The sequence below is a fragment of the Oncorhynchus nerka genome, linkage group LG10 (genome assembly GCF_034236695.1).
Source record: "Oncorhynchus nerka isolate Pitt River linkage group LG10, Oner_Uvic_2.0, whole genome shotgun sequence".
NCBI lineage: Eukaryota > Metazoa > Chordata > Actinopteri > Salmoniformes > Salmonidae > Oncorhynchus > Oncorhynchus nerka.
The window spans coordinates 22,683,134-22,709,845 of NC_088405.1; the positions used below are offsets into that span (position 1 = coordinate 22,683,134).

The window sequence follows — 26,712 nt, forward strand, 5'->3', positions numbered from 1 at the left end:
CGCACCAAAGTATGTTAATCTCTAGGAGACGGAACGCATCTCCTTCCTAAGCAGTATGACGGCTGTGTGGTCCCATGGTGTTTATACTTGCGTACTATTGTTTGTACAGATGAACGTGATACCTTCAGGCTTTTGGAAATTGCTCCCAAAGATGAACCAGACTTGTGGAGGTCCACAATTTTTTTTCTGAGGTCTTGGCTGATTTCTTTTGATTTTTCCATGATGTCAAGCAAAGAGGCACTGAGTTTGAAGATAGGCCTTGAAATACATCCAGAGGTACAACTCCAATTGACTCAATCATGTCAATTAGCCTATCAGAAGCTTCTAAAGCCATGACATTGTTTTCTGGAATTTTCCAAGCCAGTCAACTTAGTGTATGTAGAACGTTCTCTCACTGTCAACTGCATTTATTTTCAGCAAACTTAATATGTGTAAATATTTGTGTGAACATAACAAGGTTCAACAACTGAGACATAAACTGAACAAGTTCCACAGACATGTGACGAACAGAAATGGAATAATGTGTCCCTGAACAAAGGCGGGGTCAAAAGTAACAGTCAGTATCTGGCGTGGCCACCAGCTGCTTTAAGTACTGCAGTGCATCTCCTCGTCGTGGACTGCACCAGATTTGCCAGTTCATACTGTGAGATGTTACCCCACTCTTCCACAAATGCACCTGCAAGTTCCCGGACATTTCTGGGGGGAATGGCCCTAGCCCTCACCCTCTGATCCAACAGGTCCCAGACGTGCTCAATGGGATTGAGATCCGGGCTCAACACTGACTGGCCAGGGCAGAACACTGACATTCCTGTCTTGCAGGAAATCACGTACAGAACGAGCAGTATGGCTGGTGGCATGTCATGCTGGAGGGTCATGTCAGGATGAGCCTGCAGGAAGAGTACCACATGAGGGAGGAGGATGTCTTCCCTGTAAACACACAGCATTGAGATTGCCTGCAATGACAACAAGCTCAGTCCGATGATGCTGTGACACACCGCCCCAGACCATGACGGACCCTCCACCTCCAAATCAATCCCGCTCCAGTGTACAGGCCTCTGTATAAAATGCTCATTCCTTCGACGATAACGCAAATCCAACCATCACCCCTGGTGAGACAAAACCGCGACTTGTCAGTGAAGAGCACTTTTTGCCAGTCCTGTCTGGTCCCGCGACGGTGGGTTTGTGCCCATAGGCGACGTTGTTGCCTGTGATGTCTGGTGAGGACCTGCCTTACAACAGTTCTACAAGCTCTCAGTCAAGCCTCTCTCACTCTATTGCGGACAGTCTGAGCATTGATGGCGGGATTGTGCGTTCCTGGTGTAACTCGGGCAGTTGTTGTTGCCATCCTGTACCTGTCCCGCAGGTGTGATTTTCGGATGTACAAAATCTGTGCAGGTGTTGTTACACGTGGTTTGCCACTAGGAGGATGGTCAGCTGTACGTCCTGTCTCCCTGTAGCACTGTCTTAGGCGTCTCACAGTACAGACATTGCAATTTATTGCCCTGGCCACATCTGCAGTCCTCATGCCTTTTTGCAGCATGCCTAAGGCACGCTCACGCAGATAAGCAGGGACCCTGGGCATCTTTCTTTTGGTGTTTTTCAGTCAGTAGAAAGGCCTCTTTAGTGTCCTAAGTTTTCATAACTGTGTAATTGATGTGTAGATATGTATAGTGTAATTGTTGTGTATTGACGTGTTCATGCAGGGCTCATCTGATGAAGAGACCTTGGTCTTAATCAGACTCCCTGCTTAAATAAAAGTTAATAAATAAAACAATTAAGAAAAGGACTGTATTTGGTACATATTACTAACTAGGCCAATTTCTCTGACAGTTGATGTACTAGTGGTTTTCCAGAACATGTGACAAGAGAGCATATCCACAGCCTTTCAGCAGGCTTGGCTTGGAAATGTCACGATAATTAAAACTCTTTAGCCCTTTACGATGTGGTCATTGCTTCTGCGGTTCTTTCTAGCTGTACACGGAAGGCGTTATAAAGATAGTGATTGTCTTGGACTGTAACTCACAAGTGTCTCTAATTGACTTCCTGCCTTGGCGGTTTGGTGCGTTGGCCTAAAGGACTTGTAAAAGCTGTGGTTGAAAGACGGGCTTTGTGTGATCTAACCTCCAGATGTCATTGGCATTAGGGTCACTCTGTGTGACAGTGCTTTCTGTCAGAAGTGCATGGCCATTCCTACTCTCCCTGACCCACTCTATGGAATGCGCTAGCTCCCTGGGGTTATTGATGGTGTCCAACTGATGCCATTTCCCCATATTTCACTTGGTTTACTTCAGCAGCCAGCCACTCAATCTTAAAGTCTATTTTATAGTGTTCGGTGCTGCTAGCCTTGTGACGGACATTTTTGTAATCTTCTCTAAGGTAAACAGACAGGCAGCGCTCTATGCAGGCACATGGAGAAATGAAAACAGTCAAAGAAGTTGCAAAGGCAACCAAATCATCTACAAAGTACATTGACACATTGACAAAGTAATTCTGGGAGATGATTACACTGGCCATTTAAACCATTGACAAAGTAATTCCGGGAGATGATTACACTGGCCATTTAGACCATTGACAAAGTAATTCCGGGAGATGATTACACTGGCCATTTAAACCATTGACAAAGTAATTCCGGGAGATGATTACACTGGCCATTTAAACCATTGACAAAGTAATTCCGGGAGATGATTACACTGGCCATTTAAACCATTGACAAAGTAATTCCGGGAGATGATTACACTGGCCATTTAAACCATTGACAAAGTAATTCCGGGAGATGATTACACTGGCCATTTAAACCATTGACAAAGTAATTCCGGGAGATGATTACACTGGCCATTTAAACCATTGACAAAGTAATTCTGGGAGATGATTACACTGGCCATTTAAACCATTGACAAAGTAATTCCGGGAGATGATTACACTGGCCATTTAAACCATTGACAAAGTAATTCTGGGAGATGATTACACTGGCCATTTAAACCATTGAAAAAGTAATTCCGGGAGATGATTACACTGGTCATTTAAACCATTGACAAAGTAATTCTGGGAGATGATTACACTGGCCATTTAAACCATTGACAAAGTAATTCTGGGAGATGATTACACTGGCCATTTAAACCATTGACAAAGTAATTCCGGGGAGATGATTACACTGGCCATTTAAACCATTGACAAAGTAATTCTGGGAGATGATTACACTGGCCATTTAAACTATTGACAAGGTAATCCAGGGAGATGATTACACTGGCCATTTAAACCATTGACAAAGTAATTCCGGGAGATGATTACACTGGCCATTTAAACCATTGACAAAGTAATTCTGGGAGATGATTACACTGGCCATTTAAACTATTTATAAATGATTTCTAAAGTATGATTAGAGCTCAGGTACTGCAAAAAGTGAATTGTAAATGGTTTAAAAGGACACCTTTTTTATTAAAAAAATTGTTAATTATTTAGAAATCATTTTAAAGTTGTGTGAATAACTGTCTATATATAGCGCTTCCTAACATTTACACGTATTAATACAAATTAATAAATGGTGATCAAACTATTTATAAATGCCTTATAAATGGTTATTACTGAACGTTATTAGAAAGTGTTTGATTGGTCATGTGACCGCTAAATACAGGTGGTGACCCCACATGGTAGACCATGAAGATGGCTCCTGACCCTTCTTGTGACATCATGCCAATTCTATGAATTAGGAAATATTAAAATGCTAGGGTTGATTGTAAAATAGTAGAATGAATGGATAGCATAATGGATGATTAGCTAATTGATTGATTGGTTGTCCCGTTGTCCTCCTGCAGCTGTTTCCTGTCCCTTTTGCTGGTGGCGGCGGTGGTGTGGAAGGTCAAACAGACGTGCTGGGCGTCCAGGAGGAGAGAGGTAGGTCATATGTCAATCTCCTCAGCTGTCGCAATCGTTGGAAACCATGGTGGTGTTCCAGGCAGATGACTTTTCAGTTGCACTGTGCACATCTACCAGTAAGTGCCACATCAACTGAGCAGACGGGTATCAGATTACTAAATCTTATGGTGTAGTTGAGTGTTGGGAGATCTGGCAGGCAACTGAAATGTAGTCTGCCTGGAATGCGGCCCAAAAGTGGAGCACACCATACAACACCAGCTTCAAACCGACGCAAATGAGAGGGTGCTCTATTCTCACCAACTCAGACTCTGGGTGTGTCTCTCTCTCTCTGTGTCTCTCTCGGTGTGTGTCAATGTATCTTGAATAGTGATAATTGGTAAGACTTTCAGGTACAGTATATGCATATTTGGCAGCTTTAGAAATATTGACCAAATTCTCTCGTCACCTTTTCATGGACACGTGAACAGGCCAGCTCCTCAATGAAACTGACTGATGGTCGACTACAGAATGTTTTTGTAATGGTAGTACTCTCCCCATTACATTCTGTACCATACTCAACGTGCGCAGTTCACTAGTAGTTTCACCTGCAGGCAAAGTCCCATTTCCCCCCTCCAGTGCCAAGGGTCGTCACAGCCACAAAGTCAGAAATCAAATCAAAATCAAATTGTATTTGTCACATGCTGTAGAGAGAAATAATAAACATTTCAAAATAATAACAAGGAATGTAACGTAACAAAATGTGAAAATATACTTTCCAAATGCACTGTATATACATATACTGTAGGCAGGGATAAAGTGACTAGACAACCTTAACCACATGGTTAACCTGATGCCTAACCTTAAATTAAGACCATTTTTTGTTTTCGTGAATTTTTACGATATAGACAATTTTGTGGCTGAGCTATGTAGTGGGAACAAGTGCCAAGTCAGCTACTTGACCCTTGGCTGTTCTGAAGGGTGTGTTAATGTCACCCGTTCTGCAAACACGGCTCACTCCTTAATGAACGGAGCGCAGCAATAAACAAGGCCATTCCCCCTTAATTACTGCTCCTCATGAACCAATTAACTCTGATGGAGTGATGCTAAATGAAGTGGAATAGAGTGATATATCACTTAAAGAACAGATGCCACAACGTGTTCATGCTTTCTCTTTACTTTGGGCTTTTTTTCACAGGCTGCGAAACAGTACCATAAACACACGCATACAAATGTCCAACTTAAACGAGTCATCATTAGGCTTTTAAAATCAATGCGAACAGCAGCGTGGATTTAATTGAGATGGTGACGTGCTCGGTTTCTGTGGTATCCATTGAGATTTCACAGGGGACTCTGATAGGTACACTTAAACACTCACAAAATTTGAGTTTGCTATTCACAAGAAGCATTGCCTGAAAAAGGGATCTCAGAAGATCTAAGATTAAGAATTGTTGACTTGCATAAAGCTGGAAAGGGTTACAAAAGTATCTCTAAAATCCTTGATGTTCATCAGTCCACGGTAAGACAAATTGTCTATAAATGGAGAAAGTTCAGCCCTGTTGCTTCTCTCCCTCAGAGTGGCCGTCCTGCACCGTGCAGAATGCTCAATGAGGTTAAGAAGAATTCAAGAGTGTCAGCTAAAGACTTACAGAAATCTCTGGAACATGCTAACATCTCTGTTGACGTGTCTACAATATGTAAAACACTAAACAAGAATGGTGTTCATGGGAGGACATCACAGAAGAAGCCACTGCTGTCCCCAAAAAATATTGCTGCACTTCTGAAGTTTGCAAAAGTGCACCTGGATGTTCAGGCAACATATTCTTTGGACCGATGAAACTACAGTTGTTTGGAAGGACACCAACATCAAAACCTCATCCCAACTGTAATGTATGGTGGAGAGAGCATCATGGTTTGGGGCTGCTTTGCAGCCTCAGGACCTGGACAGCTTGCTATCATCGATGGAAAAATTCATTCCCAAGTTTTTCAAGACATTTTGCAGGAGAATGTAAGGCTATCTGTCTGCCAATTGAAGGTCAACAGAAGTTGGGTGATGCAACAGGACAATGACCCAAAACACAGAAGTAAATCAACAACAGAATGGATTAAACAGAAGAAAATACACCTTCTGAGTGGCCCAGTCAGAGTCCTGACCTCAACCTGAGTGGCCCAGTCAGAGTCCTGACCTCAACCTGAGTGGCCCAGTCAGAGTCCTGACCTCAACCTGAGTGGCCCAGTCAGAGTCCTGACCTCAACCTAAGTGGCCCAGTCAGAGTCCTGACCTCAACCTGAGTGGCCCAGTCAGAGTCCTGACCTCAACCTGAGTGGCCCAGTCAGAGTCCTGACCTCAACCTGAGTGGCCCAGTCAGAGTCCTGACCTCAACCCGATTGAGATGCTGTGGCATGACATCGAGAGCGGTTCACACCAGACATCCCAAGAATATTGCTGAACTGAAACAGTTTTGTAAAGAGGAATGGTACAACATTCCTTCTGACCGTTGTGCATGTCTGATCCGCAACTACAGAAACCGTTTGGTTGAGGTTATTGCTGCCAAAGGAGGGTCAACCAGTTATTAAATCCAAGTTTTCACATACTTTTCCCACGCTGCACTGTGAATGTTTACACGGTGTATTCAATAAAGAGATGAACACGTACAATTGTTTCTGTGTTATTAGTTTTAGCGGGCTGTGTTTGTCTATCGTGTTGACCTAGATGAAGATCAGATCAAATTTGATGACCAATTTATGCAGAAATCCAGGTATTTCCAAAGGGTTCACATACTTTTTCTTGCCACTATAGTGGGACCACATTGATTTAGTCATGTCCTTCAAAGTTCTCTGCCACGTTTGGATTAGACCTACTATAGGAAGTTGTGTTTTCTGTTGTATCTACTGTTGTAGAAGTGTGTGTGTGTGTGTGTGTGTGTGTATGTGTGTGTGGTTTGGATGGCCACTGGGAGTATAAAATACAGCCCCTGTACATGCATGGCACTCCTGTTTGTACTTATGCAGCAGATCTGAATCCATAACACAGAGCTTTATGCCAGTATGAATGGTGGTGATATCTGCAGTGTACTGTAAAGTCTCCTCTTACCCGGCTATCCGTGTATTTGTTTAGCCCTGTTCCCCAGTGAGAGCACACTTGCTTGTGGACACGTCTACATTATTAATGAGGAAGAGTCCCATATCACAGAAGAGCTCCAATGCTGCATTCACTGTGTCTCACTCCCCACTCTGTGGAGGCCAACACTCAGCATTAACATGGCAGGTCACCCATGGGTTAGAGTCCAGTGGTACTGATATCACACACAGCCAGCTGTATTAGTTATTTTACCACATCCCATATATTACAGGGGGTTGGAGCCCAGTTTTATGACCAGGGTGGGAACAGAGAGGCGTGTAGTGAAATGAAGAAAACAATTTCTGTCAAAAAGATGTTATGTAAAGGTAGTGTGATAACCATTCTAGCACCTGTGTGCCTGTGGTCACAGTCAGAAAGTGAAACGCCATTGTCTGGTGTCAGTGCTGGCAGCTCGTAACTTTGATTAGATATGTAGGATTCTTCTGAAGCATTTCCTCCATCACTTACCCTACACCATCAAGGGGAAATTTCACAATGCAAATGAATGGAGTTGGATACTAATAAATATTAGATATAATACGATGTATATTATTACAGATAATAAATATTAGATATAATACAATGTATATTATTACAGATAATACATATTAGATATAATACAATGTATAGTATTACAGATAATACATATTAGATATAATACAATGTATAGTATTACAGATAATAAATATTAGATATAATACAATGTATAGTATTACAGATAATACATATTAGATATAATACAATGTATAGTATTACAGATAATAAATATTAGATATAATACAATGTATAATATTACAGATAATACATATTAGATATAATACAATGTATAATATTACAGATAATACATATTAGATATAATACAATGTATAGTATTACAGATAATACATATTAGATATAATACAATGTATAATATTACAGATAATACATATTAGATATAATACAATGTATAGTATTACAGATAATAATTATTAGATATAATATTAGATATATTATTACAGATATTAGATATAATATATATTTCTGATGCTAGGTGCCTCGAATGCTTGGGGTCAATAGGACCAAATGGGCCTAATTAATAACAGCCATTATTCTTTTTCAATGTTCTCATTTCTCTTTAAGATTGTTAGTACATTTTTGTATATTAGTATATTTTCTCATGGGTTGTAAGCGAGGGGTCCAGGGTTATATAAGTGAAACCCCCCACAAATGATATTCTAAATTATACTGTACAGACCCATGGGGGAATGGTCCTCTGTGATGATTAGGGGACTGGTTTGTTAACTTACATGTAAACCACATGTGCTCTAGGTTTCTGTCATTTTATTTTCAACAATAAAGGATGCAATTTTATCTATATATGTGATCTTCTAATGGATTACAGAGATGATAGGGGGCATAGATCAAGTCCCAACTATACAGTAATAATGTAGGCCAATGTCTCATTATTTGACTTAATTCCATTGTACTGACAATTATATTGTATTCACAGAGGCGCATATCATTTGTTAGCACATCTCCTAAGGGTAAACTCTGGGGGGATTATTGTAGAGAAGGTGAAAATGGGATCTCTTCAGAGTTAATTATGGATCACAACCAGCAGAGTGGAAATAAGCTTATGCTAATTACGTTTCCAACAATACTTTTTGGATATGAGATCAAACATTCAAAAGTACTTTGAAATTCTAATGAAGATGCCCAAGACGGCTTGTACAGGCGTCTATGATTCCCCTAATAGGGTTGCCCCTCTGTAGACCGTGAAAAAGCTCTATTTTGACAACTAACCTCATTAAGTTTGCGCCTCTTCTCACAATTGATAAATAAACAAACAAAGGAATAGATAATGGTCTTCTCATTTAATTGTCAAATGTATGCGTCGCTCTCCTATGTTCTATTCATATTTGGTTGTCTGATACCCACTCTTTATTTGCCCTTCTCTTAAGTAGCTGTACAGACAATGTGTTCTTTACATTTGCATTGGCTCATATTTACCCCTAAAATGTTCAGACAGCTAAAATATGTATTGGGCTTAGTCAGATTGGAGAGTATGGAAGTGGTGCATATGTCTCTCACCAGCTTCCCTCTGAGAATACCTTCCATCCCCCTCTAGTCTCCAGTCCAATCTCCCAACTGCTAATCCAAACCACAGACAGATGTTGCCCAATTCTCTGATTAAATGCAGATTTATTCCTGTAATTTAGTTTAACCGCTGTCGTCCTCAAAAGAGCAACATGAATTTTGTGGGCATTAATTAAACTGTGTGTGTGGTTGTGTGTAATATTAGGTGAGAAACGTGTTAAGGCTGTCCACTTCTGACCTTTTGGCATCTGTATGATAATTGCACCAATTTCCCATTACGTTCCTTATCTTAAATTAGACGGTCGTATTTCTTTGCATAAAGCAGTTCACATAATGCATCGATGACTGCAAAGAAACAATACGGTTTAAAGATAGTCAGCTGTATGAGCTGCAAAAACATTCCATAATGACCAGAAATGTTATTCAATTCAATGTTTTAGGGTTATTTGTTTTTCTTTAACTTTCCCTGCTATTCTCAAACTAGCCAGATTTGAAAGCAATTATATACATTTCCAATAGATGAAGTTGCTCCCAGTAAACAAATGTAGTCATTTAGATGTTTGATAATCTAATTGATAAAGTTATTATATTTTCCGGCAGTAGTGGAACAGTCACCTAATGTGTTGAGGGAGAATAAATGTCATGAGAAAGTTATTTCAATAGCTGTCAGTGACTCTGAAGGCCTACAGTACTTGGTAGTTGGTACCAGCTATAGACCCCTCACACTGCAACACAGACCACAATCTCCTGTTGGACAGATTATGTTGTCTGAGCCAGTGAGCACTAAATCACCCTTGCCCCATATTTGGCAGCCATTAATAATGGAGAAGGGTTTAATGTGGCCACGCGTTGGCTCCGCCGGAAAGCTTCAGTGTAAACAAACCAACGCCCAGCCCCCAAACGTCAGCAGCACTCAGTCAGACAGGCTGACAGCTATTCTGCATGCCACCACAGATTTCCACAGCACTCGTACGGCGCGAGGATGATGTCAAAGTCTGACCAACCTCCTTCAATGTGGTATTTTAAAAAATCATGACGAAAGACGATCTGGTAGGACAGGTGTCTTTCCATTTAGGGATGGATTTATCAGAGCCCATTTAGTTAAACCCAAGGTTTACCCTTTCATACAGGAACCTGTATCATACCACCATGTTAGCCAGTCTACCATATGCTGATCAGGATCAGTTTTATTTACCCATAAATCATGTTTTTGCTTTAGAATTATCAGATTATACATACAATTTCAATAAACAGAGCCGACTTTGTGTTAATTTGATTTTGTTACAAGCTGCATGAGTGATAGTTATTAAAACAGTCAGTGTATTGGGGTATTGGCCAATGAGGACACAGAAGTTGGAGTAACTGCCTTATAAGGAGACAGGGACAGTAAATCAGTGTATCCCCAAACACAGTCGTAATGTTTACAGGCCCACTGTGCGTTAATGACTCACACTATCAGCTCTGCACAGGTGACCGCTTTTATCATCTGACGGTAGATTAGCCTGAAGGTCCCTAGCTTCGCCAGGATCTGAAACGCCCGCCGCCAGCACGCCAAAGTCAATCTTCAAAGGAGCCCGAGACTCGGTGCCTAGCGCTCTAAGGGACATGGCACAGACGTCTCCCTGGAACCATAACCTGGCCCACACCAGTTTTATTTGTGTGTTTGTGCCGGTTTCATTTATTTTTTTCTACCAAAGTGCTCAAGGCTCACTTTCTGTAATAATATCCTTTTACACATTCAGAGGTAGCAATCTGATCCTTGTTGTCATGGTGATTGATGGTGATGATTGGCTGGTGTCTGAAATGCCTTCCCATGGTTGACGTTGGTTTCTTTCAAAGTTGTCACAAATGCCGTTATGTTTTTTGTTTTACAAATGTGTCTCTAAATACAGTGAAGTAACTGATATTACATGTTTATTTCCTTCTTCTAGTGCAGGTATTCCCAAACTGGGGTATGCGTAATACCGTCGGGGGTTCGCCAAATAAAAATGTGATTCACATTTATAAATGTTAAAATCTCCACATTTTGAAACAATACATTTATACGGACGACACAAACAACCTGATTTGTTATCCGTTTCATGCCCTGCCTCCAGTCCACTTACCGATATCTGAACAAGAGAGCCTCATCGAAATTGCAACAAGTGGTTCTGTGAAAACTGAATTTTATCAGAAGCCACAGCCAGATTTCTGTATATGGCTGCGCTCAGAGTATCCTGTCTTGACAAATCGTGCTGTTAAGACACTGATGCCCTTTGCAACCTCGTACCTATGTGAGAGTGGATTCTCGGCCCTCACTAGCATGAGGCATAGACTGTGTGTGGAAATTATTTAAGACTGAGAGTCTCTCCAATACAACCCAACATTGCAGAGTTATGTGCATCCTTTCAAGCACACCCTTCATATTAACCTGTGGTGAGTTATTCACAATTGTTGAACAAAAAAGGTTTTATATGTAAGATGGCGAAATAAAGAGCAAAATTATTGATTATTATTTGTGTCCTGGTCCTATAAGAGCTCTCTTAACATGCATGGACCCAGACCTTAGCATCTGACCAATTAGGATTTAGTTCTGGGTTAACCGAGATTCTATTTGAAGTGCAGATCTAAGCTCTCCCACACTAGACTAAAACATCTGTAGATGGCCCTCTGTCCTCATTTCTCATTAGTTAGAACAGCCTGCCTCTCATTCAGCTTGGCGTCTACATGCTGTCTCGTGATAGTTATGATAATCATGTTCTGGGTCCGGCTGAACTTGATGAAGTTTGTAGCTGTCATACTGATGCTAAAGCTGGAAGTGCCAATAGTGTCTGTTGGCAGCATTTTAGTGTGTGGGAATTTAGTCTGTGTGTATGTGTTTCTGTTTATGTGTGCGAGTGCATGCATGTGTTTGTGCGTGTGTGTGAATTCACTCACACACACACACACACACGGATATTGAAGGAAGACCTCTGTGTCTTAGTCAACAACGATGTCCCCACAGTCCACCTCCTTCTTCGATCAGCTCGATTGAAAATACAATGAACACAGCCTGGTTTTATTGCAAACATCCAGTTTACCATGATTTAGATCCTAGCAATCCCCTGACTGCAGCTACATTTCTTCCTGATTAGCTAGTTGCAAATAACTGTGTTTGGGGATGGAAATTGTGGCAGCTACTGTTAAAATGATATGTGTTTGTTTACCAAGCGGATTGGTGTCATGAAAATCCGTTTCAAATAATGGAGACTATACAATAACCCAAAAAAGTTGTTGCGAGATGTCGCAACACAGTTTTGAGCCATGTATTTTGAGCCATATTTCAATGGATTTGTAATGACATGTTTGTGATGACATCTGTAATCGTCTGTAAAAATGTGAAAAGTGTATTATGTACATTCCGTATATCCTTCAGTCCTGTGCTATCATTCTCTGAGATAATAGTGCCATCATTCCCTGAGATAATAGTGCTCTCATTCCCTGAGATAATAGTGCTATCATTCCCTGAGATAATAGTGCCATCATTCCCTGAGATAATAGTGCTCTCATTCCCTGAGATAATAGTGCTCTCATTCCCTGAGATAATAGTGCTATCATTCCCTGAGATAATAGTGCCATCATTCCCTCAGATAATAGTGCTATCATTCCCTGAGATAATAGTGCCATCATTCCCTGAGATAATAGTGCTATCATTCCCCCCCTAACTGAGGCAGATTCCAACACCAGCACATATGAGCATGGGCAGGTGCACAGCTTGAAAGTAGCCACTTATTAAACCCTCTACCTCTGAACCAGAACCATTTCTGGCAGGCATTTGTCCCTCAGCCACTGTTTGAGCTGTGCATTGTGGATCTATCTGAAGGCTGTAAAGGACTGTTTGAGAGGCACTGTGCCAGTTGTGAAACAAGGCAAAGGGAGATTTGATCAGACTCACTGGCCTTTTGATAACCTCTCATATGAGCATATGACAGCTCTACCTCTCCATCCATCCCTCTCTCATCTATCTCTCTCCCTCATCTCTCTTTTTCCTCTCTTTTATCTCTCTCTCATCTCGCTCTCGCTCTATTCTCTCTCTATCTCTCTCGCGTCTCTCTCTCTTCCCCCTCTCTTTCTCCCCCGATATTCTCTCTCTCGTTCTCTTTTTCTGTGGCTCGTTGGTGTGAAATGTAAAGTGGCCCTCCCACTCATTGGAGACTGTCACTGCTTTGTTGAGACTGCAAGAGTGCTGCTTTTAAAAACCTTTATTTACTGTGAATGCGTGCCTGCGTGCATTCTTGCATGCGTGTGTGTGACCAGATGGAATGGGAACGGGTATGAGCCTGGGTCAGTCTGAAAATCTGAGTTCAAGGGCCTTTGTGTTGTTGACACTCTGTAGAGACACCGATGAGGCCGTTATGGAAGACTGCAGGCTTCCTGCCTCTATTGTAGATGGAAACTCACAGATACAACAACACATACTTATCTTTGTATGTAATTACACAGACCATCGCGCAATCAAGGCCCCTTTCTACCTTATGCATGTACACACACAGAGATCCTCACACAGAGGCTGTCCAATACAATATCCAGAGAAAATGTAGACATATGCATAACCATGTGTACTAAACCCCTGATCCATCCCTGTTGCATAGCTTCCCTCGGCTTCTCTTTGTGACTAGGAGGTGTAAAACTCTAAGCCATGATGGTTGGTGGGCTGGCTCGGTTGGTACGCCACAGCATGAGGACCACTGGTGACCTGAGGAGACTGAAAAGAGATGGATTAGCACAAAAGGAGAACACTCCGCTAAATGAACTCTTTGTGCTTGTGTTCCGGAACCCAGTAGGTTTCCACCACAATACACCTGCCAATTATCCCTGCCTGTACCCCACAGGATCCCAAATTGCAGCCTCTTATGATGTTCTCTGTTCAACTGAATGGCCGTACCTGGAAATACATCTCTCTGGTGGAAGTGGAACATGCACTTGAACTTACTTTATTTGTGATATTTAAAAAATGTGATTCTCAAATTTTTGCAGTAGATATTTCCTCTCCTGGATGGTATGCACAGATTGCTAAAAGCATTACATGTAATTTCACAGCTGTGCGGTGCCTGATGCCCTAGATTAATTGTTAAATAATCAGGTAGATGTGGGTTATTGGATTGCTGTTCTGAAGTGTGACGCTTAGAAACCGGATTAACAGTGAGATCTTCATCCTGCTCTGCTAGTAACTGATTGTCCACTTGTTAATATCAATCTGACTTCCTGTCAAACTGTTTTAACATGAGCTGCTATGATCCCTGCAGTCTAGACAATCATTCAATTAAGGTACAGCCCATACCCATGAACACACTCATAAACACATGTGGCATTGTGACGTATGCAGTGACGCACTAAAATGACAAACAAACATGCACGTGCTGACACACACTCACACACACATAAGCAGGCATGCACACACTACAGAAGTAGGATCTTCATTTTAGCCAGTTCCCTACAGCAGGAAATAATCTGTCAGCAACAGGAAATGTGATTTAAATTTTTTGTTATAATTTTGGGGGGTTGATACATATATATTTTTTTAAAGTGGAAATGGCAAACTTTATAAGTTGTTTTAAACCTTGAATACACTACAAGTTTACATTTCCTGATGTGCAGGAACATTCTCATCAACAAAAGAGTGATCAAAAAAAGATTCTACATTTGTAATGTGCTCGCGCGCGCACACTTCTGCACACTCACACACGATCTCTTAAGGAGTATCACTAGTAGACCAAACTAGAATAGTAAAGATTTGACTGTTAAATTCACTTAAAGCCTCCCACAGCCAGAGGCAATGCCTCAGATAGGGGAACGCTCCGACTAATTTAACATGAATGCTGAGCCTTTACCAGATTAGCCCAGCTCATTCAAGCATGTGTGAAACAACATTTTGTTCCCTGGTGTCAGATCGACGCGTAACATCGGTGTCTTTGTGAGGCTATCACAGTCTCCATCATCCTCTTAGTGTGGGCTCTGTCATGTTAACTCACTGCAGGGTAGCCATAGCTGATGCAGCGTCTCTGTTCCTGCTGAAAGGCCAGGATTGGCTGTGATGGTGAGAAGCTAAAGGTCGATGTTAGCACTGGTTCACTACTTCAGCCACAGAGGTCAACCTACATCATCAGCCCCTTAGCAAACAGAGCTAGCTAGTTGGCAGGTTTGATCCGCTCCACACTTCAGGTGATGTTGTAGGTTAACACTGCCATACCCAATGCTTGATCACACCATTGTCCATAAGTCAGTCTTCATACCCTTCTCTCCATCCATTTCCACTACTACAGTTGTGAAGCTCCCCCCCGTCTCTCACTTGCTCTCTCTCTTTGAGTGTTCCAGCCGTGTGATGGCTGAAGAGCTCCTGCTCTACCCCTCTCCAGCTAAATGGTGACAGCTGCCGCGGAAACGAGTGCCTTGGAATTGAGTCCCCCCTCCTGGTACTCAGCGAGTATCCCGCCAGGAAGAGACAATTAGTGTGGCTAATGAGAGAGGCTGTGTGATCAGAGCGCATCCCGAACTCCCTCTCGCTCCTTCACCAACCCCTCTATCCTGCTCTCTACCGCTCCCTCCTTCTCTCTCCCTCACCCACCCATTCATTCGGCTTATCCTGTATAAGGATTTGGACATGCAGGGATTCGCTGGACACCGACTCTGGCCCAGCTGTGAAGTCAACTGTACACAGGACATACACAGCTAACATGACCTCACAGTACCCACTACTTCAATAGCTCAAACAGCAATGACTCTTTATCTTCCCCTTCACTCATGTTCAAGTGCTTCTTCTGTTTCCTCTCTGTCTTTGCCCTCTGTCGTCACCTTAAAGCACTTGTCTTTGAAGTGACTCCAAAAATATTTTGTGGGATTGTTGAGTGTGTTTGTGCGTGTGTGTGTGATGTCAAAGAGTGCTGAGGATAGGTCATCTCAAGGCGCTGTATGGAGAAGGCCCACAGTTGTGTAAACGGTACGTGTAAAACCCTAAGATGAGCGCTAATATTGACACACTTAACGAGGTATTTAATAACTTAATTAACATAGTCATTAGCATATTGCAGTCATGTGTGTGGGTAGAGGTTGGTTTGTGGATTCAACAGCCTGGATGTTGTAGCAGTATTATTATTGGTAGTAGTAGAGATATTAGCAATAGTAGTAGTAGCGATAGGAGTAGCAACAGGAGTAGTAGCAGCAGGAGTAGGAGGAGTAGCAATAGGAGTAGGAGGAGTAGCAATAGGAGTAGGAGGAGTAGCAGTAGGAGTAATAGCAGTGGGAGTAATAGGAGTATGGTAGAAGTAGTAAGAGTAATAGCAGTAGGAGTAGCAGTAGCAATAGAACTTGTAGCAATAGGAGTAGTAGCAAAAGGATTAGTAGGAGTAATAGGAGTAGTTGGAGTAATAGCAATAGGAGTAGTAGGAGTAATATCAGTAGGAGTAGAAGTAGCAGTATCAATAAGAATAGCAATAGTAGCAGCAGCAATAGGGGTAGTAGTAGTAGCCGTATCAATAGGAGCAGCAGTAGTAATAGTAGCAGTAGCAATAGTAGTAGTAGGAGTAGTTGTAGCAAAAGGAGTAATAGTAGCAGTAGCAATAGGAGTAGTATGAGTAGTTGTAGCAAAAGGAGTAGTAGGAGTAATAGCAATAGGAGTAGTAGGAGCCAGAGTAAAAGTAGTAGGAGTAATAGCAGTAGGAGTAGTAGTAGAAGTAGCAGTATCAATAAGAGTAGCAATAGTAGCAGCAGCAGCAATAGGGGTAGTAGTAGTAGCAATAGGGGTAGTAGTAGTAGCAATAGGGGTAGTAGTAGTAGCAATATGAGTGGTAGTAGTAGCAATATGAATGGCAGTAGCAGTATCAATAGGAGCAGCAGCAGCAATAGGAGCAGTAGTAGCAGCAGCAGTAGTAGTAGCAGCAATAGCAGTAGCAGTATCAATAGGAGCAGCAGCAGCAATAGGAGCAGTAGTAGCAGCAGCAGTAGTAGCAGCAGCAGTAGTAGTAGCAGCAATAGCAGTAGCAGTATTAATAGGAGCAGCAGCAGCAATAGGAGTAGTAGTAGCAATGGGAGTAGTAGCAATAGGAGTAGTAGGTGTAATAGCAATAGTAGGAGTAAGAGTCAGAGTAGTAGCAGTAGCAATAGGAGGAGTAGCAGCAGCGATAGGAGTAACAGGAGCAGCAGCGGTAGGATGAGTAGGAGCAGCAGCAGCGATAGGAGCAGCAGCAGCGACAGGAGCAGTAGCAGCAGCAGCGATAGGAGGAGCAGCAGCAGCGACAGGAGCAGTAGCAGCAGCAGCGATAGGAGGAGCAGCAGCAGCGACAGGAGCAGCAGCAGCGACAGGAGCAGTAGCAGCAGCAGCGATAGGAGGAGCAGCAGCAGCGAAAGGAGGAGCAGCAGCAGCGAAAGGAGGAGCAGCAGCAGCGATAGGAGTAGTAATAGCAGCAGTAGCAATAGTCGTAGTAGCAGTAGCAATAGGAGTAGAAGTAGCAACAGGAGTAGCAATAGCAGTAGCAATAGAAGTAGTAGCAGCAGTAGTTGTAATAGGAGTAGCAATAGCAGTAGCAATAGGGATAGCAGTAATAGCAATCGTAGTAGTAGTGGTAGCAGCAGCAATAGTAATAGTAGTAGTAGCAGCAAGAGCAGCAGCAATCGTAGTAGTAGTGGTAGCAGCAGCAATAGTAATAGTAGTAGTAGCAGCAAGAGCAGCAGCAATCGTAGTAGCAGCAGCAGCAGTAATAGTAGTAGTAGCAGCAGGAGCAGCAGCAATAGTAGTAGTAGTAGTAGTAATACCAGCAGCAATAGTAATATTAGCAGCAGCAATAGTAATAATAGCAGCAGGAGCAGCAGCAATAGTAGTAGTAGCAGCAGCAATAGTAGTAGTAGCAGCAATAGTAATATTAGCAGCAGCAATAGTAATAATAGCAGCAGGAGCAGCAGCAGCAATAGTAGTAGTAGCAGCAGCAATAGTAGCAGGAGCAGCAGCAATAGTAGTAGTAGCAGCAGCAATAGTAGCAGGAGCAGCAGCAATAGTAGTAGTAGCAGCAGCAATAGTAATAGTAGTAGTAGTAATACCAGCAGCAATCGTAGTAGCAGGAGCAGTAGCAATAGTAGTAGTAGCAGCAATAGTAATATTAGCAGCAGCAATAGTAATAATAGCAGCAGGAGCAGCAGCAATAGTAGTAGTAGCAGGAGCAGCATCAATAGTAGTAGTAGCAGGAGCAGCATCAATAGTAGTAGTAGCAGCAATAGTAATAGTAGCAGCAGCAATAGTAATAGTAGCAGCAGCAATAGTAATAGTAGCAGCAATAGTAATAGTAGCAACAGGAGTAGTAGTAGCAGTGTCAATAGGAGTAGCAATAGTAGTTGTAGTAGTAGCAGCAGCAGCAATAGTAGTAGCAGTAGTAGCAGCAGCAATAGTAGTAGCAGTAGTAGCAGCAGCAATAGTAGTAGTAGTAGCAGCAGTAGTAGCAGTAGGAGTAGTAGTTGCAATAGGAATAATTGTAGTAGTAGTAGTAGCAGCAGTAATAGTAGTAGTAGTAGTAGTAGTAGGAGCAGCAATATGGGTAGTATTAGTAGCAGAAGCAATAGGAGTAGCAGTAGAAACAGGAGTAGTAGTAGCAGTGTCAATAGGAGTAGCAATAGCTGCAGTAGTAGTAGTAGTAGTACCAGCAGCAATAGTAGTAGGAGCAGCAGCAATAGGAGTAGCAGCAGCAGTACTAGTAGTAGGAACAGCAGCAATAGGAGTAGCAGCAGCAATAGGAGAAGGAGCAGCAGTTGCAATAGGAGCAGTAGTAGGAGCAGCAGCAGCAATAGGGGTGGCAGTAGTAGCAGCAGCAATAGGAGTAGTAGTTGCAATAGGAATAATTGTAGTAGTAGTAGTAGCAGCAGCAATACTAGTAGCAGTAATAGCAGCAGCAATAGTAGTAGCAGTAGTAGCAGCAGTAGCAATAATAGTAGCAGTAGTAGTAGTAGGAGCAGCAGGAATAGTAGTAGCAGCAATAGGGGTAGTATTAGTAGCAGAAGCAATAGGAGTAGCAGTAGAAACAGGAGTAGTAGTAAAAGTGTCAATAGGAGTAGCAATAGGAGTAGCAATAGCAGTAGTAGTAGTAGTACCAGCAGCAATAGTAGTACTAGTAGTAGGAGCAGCAGCAATAGGAGTAGGAGCAGCAGTACTAGTAGTAGGAGCAGCAGCAATAGGAGTAGCAGCAATAGGAGTAGCAGCAGCAATAGGAGCAGCAGCAATAGGAGTAGTAGGAGTAGCAGCAGCAATAGGAGAAGGAGTAGCAATAGGAGTAATAGTAATAGTAGTAGGAGCAGCAGCAATAGTAGTATCAGCAATAGTAGTATCAGCAATAGTAGTAGTAGTTGCAGTAGTAGTAGGAGCAGCAGCAATAGTAGTAGCAGCAATAGGAGTAGCAGCAGCAATAGGAGAAGGAGCAGCAGTTGCAATAGGAGCAGTAGTAGGAGCAGCAGCAGCAATAGGGGTGGCAGTAGTAGCAGCAGCAATAGGAGTAGTAGTTGCAATAGGAATAATTGTAGTAGTAGTAGTAGCAGCAGCAATACTAGTAGCAGTAATAGCAGCAGCAATAGTAGTAGCAGTAGTAGCAGTAGTAGCAGCAGCAGCAATAATAGTAGCAGTAGTAGTAGTAGGAGCAGCAGGAATAGTAGTAGCAGCAATAGGGGTAGTATTAGTAGCAGAAGCAATAGGAGTAGCAGTAGAAACAGGAGTAGTAGTAAAAGTGTCAATAGGAGTAGCAATAGGAGTAGCAATAGCAGTAGTAGTAGTAGTACCAGCAGCAATAGTAGTACTAGTAGTAGGAGCAGCAGCAATAGGAGTAGGAGCAGCAGTACTAGTAGTAGGAGCAGCAGCAATAGGAGTAGCAGCAGCAATAGGAGCAGCAGCAATAGGAGTAGCAGCAGCAATAGGAGCAGCAGCAATAGGAGAAGGAGCAGCAGTTGCAATAGGAGTAGTAGTAGGAGCAGCAGCAGCAATAGGGGTGGCAGTAGTAGCAGCAGCAATAGGAGTAATAGTAATAGTAGTAGGAGCAGCAGCAATAGTAGTATCAGCAATAGTAGTATCAGCAATAGTAGTAGTAGTTGCAGCAGTAGTAGGAGCAGCAGCAATAGTAGTAGCAGCAATAGTAGTAGTAGTAGCAGCAATAGTAGTAGTAGTTGCAGCAATAGTAGTAGCAGCAGCAGCAATAGTAGTAGTCGTTGCAGCAGTAGTAGTAGCAGTGTCAATAGGAGTAGCAGCAGCAGTAGGAGTAGTAGTAGTACCAGCAGCAACAATAGAGTAGCAGTAGTAGTAGAGCAGCAGTTGCAATAGTAGTAGCAGTTGCAGCAGTAATAGTAACAGTAGCAGCAGCAGTAATAGCAGTAGTAGCAGCAGCAGCAATACAGTAGTAGCAGCAATAGGGAATAGTAGTAGTAGTAGCAGCAATAGTAGTAGTAGTAGTAGCAGCTGCAACATTAGTAGTAGCAGTAGTAGCAGTAGCAGCAGCAGCAATAGTAGCAGCAGCAATAGGGTAGTATTAGTAGCAGCAGCAATAGGGGTATAGTAGTAGTAGCAGCAGCAATAGGTAGTAGCAGTAGAAACAGCAATAGTAGCAGCAAAGTAGCAGCAGCAATAGTAGTAGTAGTAGCAGCAATAGTAGTAGCAGCAGCAGCAATAGTAGTAGTAGTAGTAGCAGCAGCAATAGTTGTAGTAGTAGTAGCAGCAGCAATAGTAGTAGCACTAGTAGTAGTAGTAATAGTAGCAGCAATAGCAGTAGTAGTAGTAGCAGCAGCAGCAATAGCAGTAGTAGTAGTAGCAGCAGCAGCAATAGTAGTAGTAGTAGTAGCAATAGTAGTAGTAGTAGTAGTAGCAGCAATAGTAGTAACAGTAGTAGCAGTAGTAGCAGCAATAGTAGTAACAGTAGTAGCAGCAGTAGTAGCAGCAGCAATAGTAGTAGAGCAGCAGCAATAGTAGTAGTAGCAAGTAGCAGTAGTAGCAGCAACAATAGTAGTAGTAGCAAGCAGTAATAGTAGTAGTAGCAGCAGTAGTAATAGAGCAGTAGTAGCAGCAGTAGCAGCAGCAGCAGCAGCAATAGTAGTAGTAGTAGTAGTAGCAGCAGCAGCAGCAATAGTAGCAGTAGTAGTAGTAGTGCAGCAGCAGCAATAGTAGTAGCAGCAGTAATAGTAGTAGTAGTAGCAGCAGCAATAGTAGTATCAGTCAATAGTAGTAGCAGCAATAGTAGTAGTAGCAGCAGCAGTGACAGTAGTAGTAGGAGCAGCAGCAATAGTAGCAGCAGCAATAATAGTAGTAGTAGCAGCAATAGTAGTAGTAGCTAACAGCAGTAGTAGTAGTAGTTGCAGCAATAGTAGTAGCAGCAGCAGCAATAGTAGTAGTAGTAGTAGTAGTAGCTAGCAGCAGCAATAGAAGCAGTAGTAGTAGTAGTAGTAGCTAGCAGGAGCAATAGTATTAGTAGTAGTAGTATCAGCAGCAACAATAGGAGTAGCAGTAGTAGTAGTAGCTAGCAGCAGCAGCAATAGTAGTAGTAGTTGCAGCAGTAATAGTAGTAGTAGCAGCAGCAGTAATAGTAGTAGTAGCAGCAGCAGTAATAGTAGTAGTAGCAGCAGAAGCAATAGTAGTAGTAGTAGCAGCAATAGTAGTAGTAGTAGTAGCAGCAGCAATATTAGTAGTAGCAGCAGAAATAGTAGTTGTAGCAGCAGCAGCAATAGTAGTAGTAGCAGCAGCAGCAATAGTAGTAGTAGTAGTAGCAGCAGCAATAGTAGCAGCAGCAGTAGTAGTAGTAGTAGTAGCAGCAGCAATAGTAGCAGCAGCAATAGTAGTAGTAGTAGTAGCAGCAGCAATAGTAGTAGTAGTAGTAGCAGCAGCAATAGTAGCAGCAGCAATAGTAGTAGTAGTAGTAGCAGCAGCAATAGTAGCAGCAGCAGTAGCAGCAGCAGCAGCAGCAATAGTAGCAGCAGCAATAGTAGCAGTAGTAGTAGTAGCAGCAGCAATAGTAGTAGTAGCAGCAGCAATAGTAGTAGCAGCAGCAGCAATAGTAGTAGTAGTAGCAGCAGCAATAGTAGTAGCAGTAGTAGTAGCAGCAGCAGTAGTAGTAGCAGCAATAGTAGTAGTAGCAGCAGCAATAGTAGCAGCAGCAATAGTAGTAGTAGTAGTAGCAGCAGCAATAGTAGCAGCAGCAATAGTAGCAGCAGCAATAGTAGTAGTAGTAGTAGTAGCAGCAATAGTAGTAGTAGCAGCAGCAATAGTAGTAGCAGCAGCAGCAATAGTAGTAGTAGTAGTAGCAGCAATAGTAGTAGCAGCAATAGTAGTAGTAACTAGTAGCAGCAGCAGCAGCAATAGCAGTAGTAGTAGTAGCAGCAGCAGCAATAGCAGTAGTAGTAGTAGCAGCAGCAGCAATAGTAGTAGTAGTAGTAGCAATAGTAGTAGTAGTAGTAGTAGCAGCAATAGTAGTAACAGTAGTAGCAGTAGTAGCAGCAATAGTAGTAACAGTAGTAGCAGCAGTAGTAGCAGCAGCAATAGTAGTAGTAGTTGCAGCAGCAGTAGTAGTAGCAGTAGTAGTAGCAGTAGTAGCAGCAACAATAGTAGTAGTAGTTGCAGCAGTAATAGTAGTAGTAGCAGCAGCAGCAATAGTTGTAGCAGTAGTAGCAGCAGTAGCAGCAGTAGTAGCAGTAGGAGCAGCAGCAATAGTAGTAGTAGTTGCAGCAGTAATAGTAGTAGTAGCAGCAGCAGCAATAGTAGTAGTAGTAGTAGTAGTAGCAGCAGCAGCAGCAATAGTAGTAGTAGTAGCAGCAGCAATAGTTGTAGTAGTAGTAGCAGCAGCAATAGTAGTAGTAGTAGTAGTAGTAGCAGCAGCAGCAGCAATAGTAGTAGTAGTAGCAGCAGCAATAGTTGTAGTAGTAGTAGCAGCAGCAATAGTTGTAGCACTAGTAGTAGTAGTAATAGTAGCAGCAATAGCAGTAGTAGTAGTAGCAGCAGCAGCAATAGTAGTAGTAGCAGCAGCAGCAATAGTAGTAGTAGTAGTAGTAGCAGTAGTAGTAGTAGTAGTAGTAGTAGTAGTAGTAGTAGTAGTAGCAGCAGCAATAGTAGTAGTAGTAGTAGCAGCAGCAATAGTAGTAGTAGCAGCAATAGTAGTAACAGTAGTAGCAGTAGTAGCAGCAATAGTAGTAACAGTAGTAGCAGCAGTAGTAGCAGCAGCAATAGTAGTAGTAGTTGCAGCAGCAGTAGTAGTAGCAGTAGTAGCAGCAACAATAGTAGTAGTAGTTGCAGCAGTAATAGTAGTAGTAGCAGCAGAAGCAATAGTTGTAGCAGTAGTAGCAGCAGTAGCAGCAGTAGTAGCAGTAGGAGCAGCAGCAATAGTAGTAGTAGTTGCAGCAGTAATAGTAGTAGTAGCAGCAATAGTAGTAGTAGTAGTAGCAGCAGCAATAGTAGTAGTAGCAGCAATAGTAGTAACAGTAGTAGCAGCAGCAGCAGCAATAGTAGTAACAGTAGTACAGCAGCAGCAGCAGCAATAGTAGTAGTAGCAGCAGCAGCAGTAGTAGTAGTAGTAGCAGCAGCAATAGTTGTAGCACTAGTAGTAGTAGTAATAGTAGCAGCAATAGCAGTAGTAGTAGTAGCAGCAGCAGCAATAGTAGTAGTAGCAGCAGCAGCAATAGTAGTAGTAGTAGCAGCAATAGTAGTAGTAGTAGTAGCAATAGTAGTAGTAGTAGTAGTAGTAGTAGTAGTAGCAGCAGCAATAGTAGTAGTAGTAGTAGTAGCAGCAATAGTAGTAGTAGCAGCAATAGTAGTAACAGTAGTAGCAGCAATAGTAGTAACAGTAGTAGCAGCAGTAGCAGCAGCAATAGTAGTAGTAGTTGCAGTAGCAGTAGTAGCAGCAGTAGCAGCAGCAATAGTAGTAGTAGTTGCAGTAGTAGTAGCAGTAGTAGCAGCAACAATTGTAGTAGTAGTTGTAATAGTAGTAGCAGCAATAGTTGTAGTAGCAGCAGCAGTAGGAGCAGCAGCAATAGTAGTAGTAGTTGCAGCAGTAGTAGTAGTAGTAGTAGTAGTAATAGTAGTAGCAGCAGCAGCAGCAATAGTAGTAGCAGCAGCTTTAGTAGTAGTAGTAGTAGTAGCAGCAGCAGCAATAGTAGTAGTAGTAGCAGTAGCAGTAGTAGTAGCAGTAGTAGCAGCAACAGGGGCAGTAGCAGCAGCAATAGGGGTAGTAGCAGCAGCAGCAATAGGGGTAGTAGCAGCAGCAGCAATAGGGGTAGTAGCAGCAGCAGCAATAGGGGTGGTAGTAGTAGCAGCAGCAGCAATAGGGGTGGTAGTAGTAGTAGCAGCAGCAGCAATAGGGGTGGTAGTAGTAGTAGTAGTAGTACCAGCAGCAGAAATAGGGGTGGTAGTAGCAATAGGAGTAGTAGTAGTAGCAGATATAGGGGTGGCAGTAGCCATAGGAGTAGCAGTAGTAGCAGCAATAAGGGTAGTAGCAGTAGCAACAGGAGTAGCAGTAGCAGTGTCAATAGGAGTAGCAATGGGAGTAGTAGTAATAGCAGCAGAAATAGGGGTGGTAGTAGCAATAGGAGTAGTAGTAGTAGCAGATATAGGGGTGGCAGTAGCCATAGGAGTAGCAGTAGTAGCAGCAATAAGGGTAGTAGCAGTAGCAACAGGAGTAGCAGTAGCAGTGTCAATGGGAGTAGTAGTAATAGCAGCAGCAATAGGGGTGATAGTAGCAATAGGAGTAGCATTAGCAGTGTCAATAGGAGTAGCAATGGGAGTAGTAGTAATAGCAACAGCAATAGGGGTGATAGTAGCAATAGGAGTAGTAGTAGCAGAAGCAGCAATAGGGGTAGTATTAGTAGCAGAAGCAATAGGAGTAGTAGTTTGTAGGAGTAGCAGCAGTAGTAGTAGTAGTACCAGCAGCAATAGTAGTACTAGTAGTAGGAGCAGCAGCAATAGGAGTAGGAGCAGTAGCAGTAGTAATAGGAGCAGCAGCAATAGGAGTAGCAGCAATAGGAGTAATAGGAGCAGCAGCAATAGGAGTAATAGGAGCAGCAGCAATAGGAGTAGGGGCAGTAGTAGTAATACCAGCAGCAATAGTAGTAGTAGGAGCAGCAGAAATAGGAGTAGGAGCAGTAGCAGTAGTAATAGGAGCAGCAGCAATAGGAGTAATAGGAGCAGCAGCAATAGGAGTAATAGGAGCAGCAGCAATAGGAGTAGTAGGAGCAGCAATAGGAGTAGTAGGAGCAGCAATAGGAGTAGCAGCGGTGGTAGTAGCATTGGTGTTTACATGTGAATAGTAAGTGTGCAAGTGTTAACCGTGTTTGTGCGTGTGCATTTATGAGAGAGCGAGACCATGGTTACTGATCAAAACAATTAGAGACTGATTTCCACAAATTTGAAACCCTTATTCAAGGTTTGACAGTGCACTACATTGCTGCCTGCCATAAGATGAGGGACAGTGTCTGACAGACCAATCAACCTGCACATGTACTCTACTGTATGCTTAAAGCAAATTGAAAGGGAGGGAGGGAGGGAGGGAGGGCAAGACCGAACGACCGACCGACAGAGACAGACAGACATGCTTATTGTTATTGTTCAATGTATGGTTATTTTGACCCTTGGTTATTGTTGTTACTGTTGTCCCGTTGACAATTTTGATTCCTGCAGACTCAGTAACATGTAGACTGTTGTGTATTGACCCCAGACAACATGCTGACAATATGCAGGGTAATGAATGCAGTTATCGGACTCACTTAATCAATCATAACTAGACAAGGCCCCAATAATCAGTACAGCTGCCCTCTGTGTGTGGAGATTGAATTAGTATAATAAAATAATCCCCATCAAAATCCGTCAGTTTAAACTAGAGATATCAACAACAACAAAATTGCATGGGCTGCGTCTCAATCCACTGCCTCCTCTGATGTCACCCTCCCCATCAGCTGTGGAAAGTAGCAGTAGCGTCTTCTCACCAACACGTCTATAGCGTCCAAACTATTATGACCCCTCCATGGAAAGATGAGACTCTCACGAACACGATCGTGTACTCCTGTGTTCTCCAGAAGCGTCAATGGACTCGTCTGAAGTCGGTACATCCAATCTGCCAGCTCTTGTCTGAACTGTTTGGGCTACATACTAATATGACCCCTCTGTGGAAAGGCGATTCTCTCACGAACACATCCATGTTTTGTTTTGCTCTAGGACGCCCTCAGGCCTCACAAAACCTGTCTGAAGGTAGCTGGTCACCAGTTAATACAAAACATGTATAATGGAAGTATAAATGGAGATAGTTTAGTGCCTAAAATAAGGGGGTTAATACTTCAAAATTTAAAAAAATAGTTGTCTCCTGATCTTTCTTCTATCTCTCAGATATAGGACTGACACTTCAGATAGTTGATAGTTTTAGTTTATCTGTTTATCCATATATAAATCTGTTATTCTATGCGTTCTATGGGCTAATAGCGCGGATGCCAAATTCAATGTTTCATCAAATGCATTTTTTATCTTTGATTCCTTTAGGGGTCCTAAAACTCCAAATCAAATAGCTAAATTATCCTTGGTGTGACCATCTTAAAATAATTGAATATGTTAGCTTAATAGAACCCTCTCTGATTGTGAGGGATATTGAGGGATGTGGAGAGGAAATGTTGCTTCGTGAGGTATCTCTCGCTACCTGAAAATACATGATCGAAGTGAACAATAG

At 42.4% G+C, this 26,712-nt stretch overlaps 1 protein-coding gene across 4 annotated transcripts in view; it reads left to right on the forward strand.

Moving 5' to 3' along the window:
- LOC115135025 (attractin-like protein 1) overlaps positions 1-26,712 on the forward strand; it is a 326,923-nt gene that overhangs the window by 207,425 nt on the left and 92,786 nt on the right. For all 4 annotated transcript variants that reach the window (XM_029669218.2, XM_029669216.2, XM_029669215.2 and 1 more), the window contains one exon: positions 3,813-3,891. In XM_029669218.2, coding sequence (XP_029525078.1) covers positions 3,813-3,891 — 79 coding nt within the window. The remainder of the gene's footprint in view (positions 1-3,812; positions 3,892-26,712) is intronic.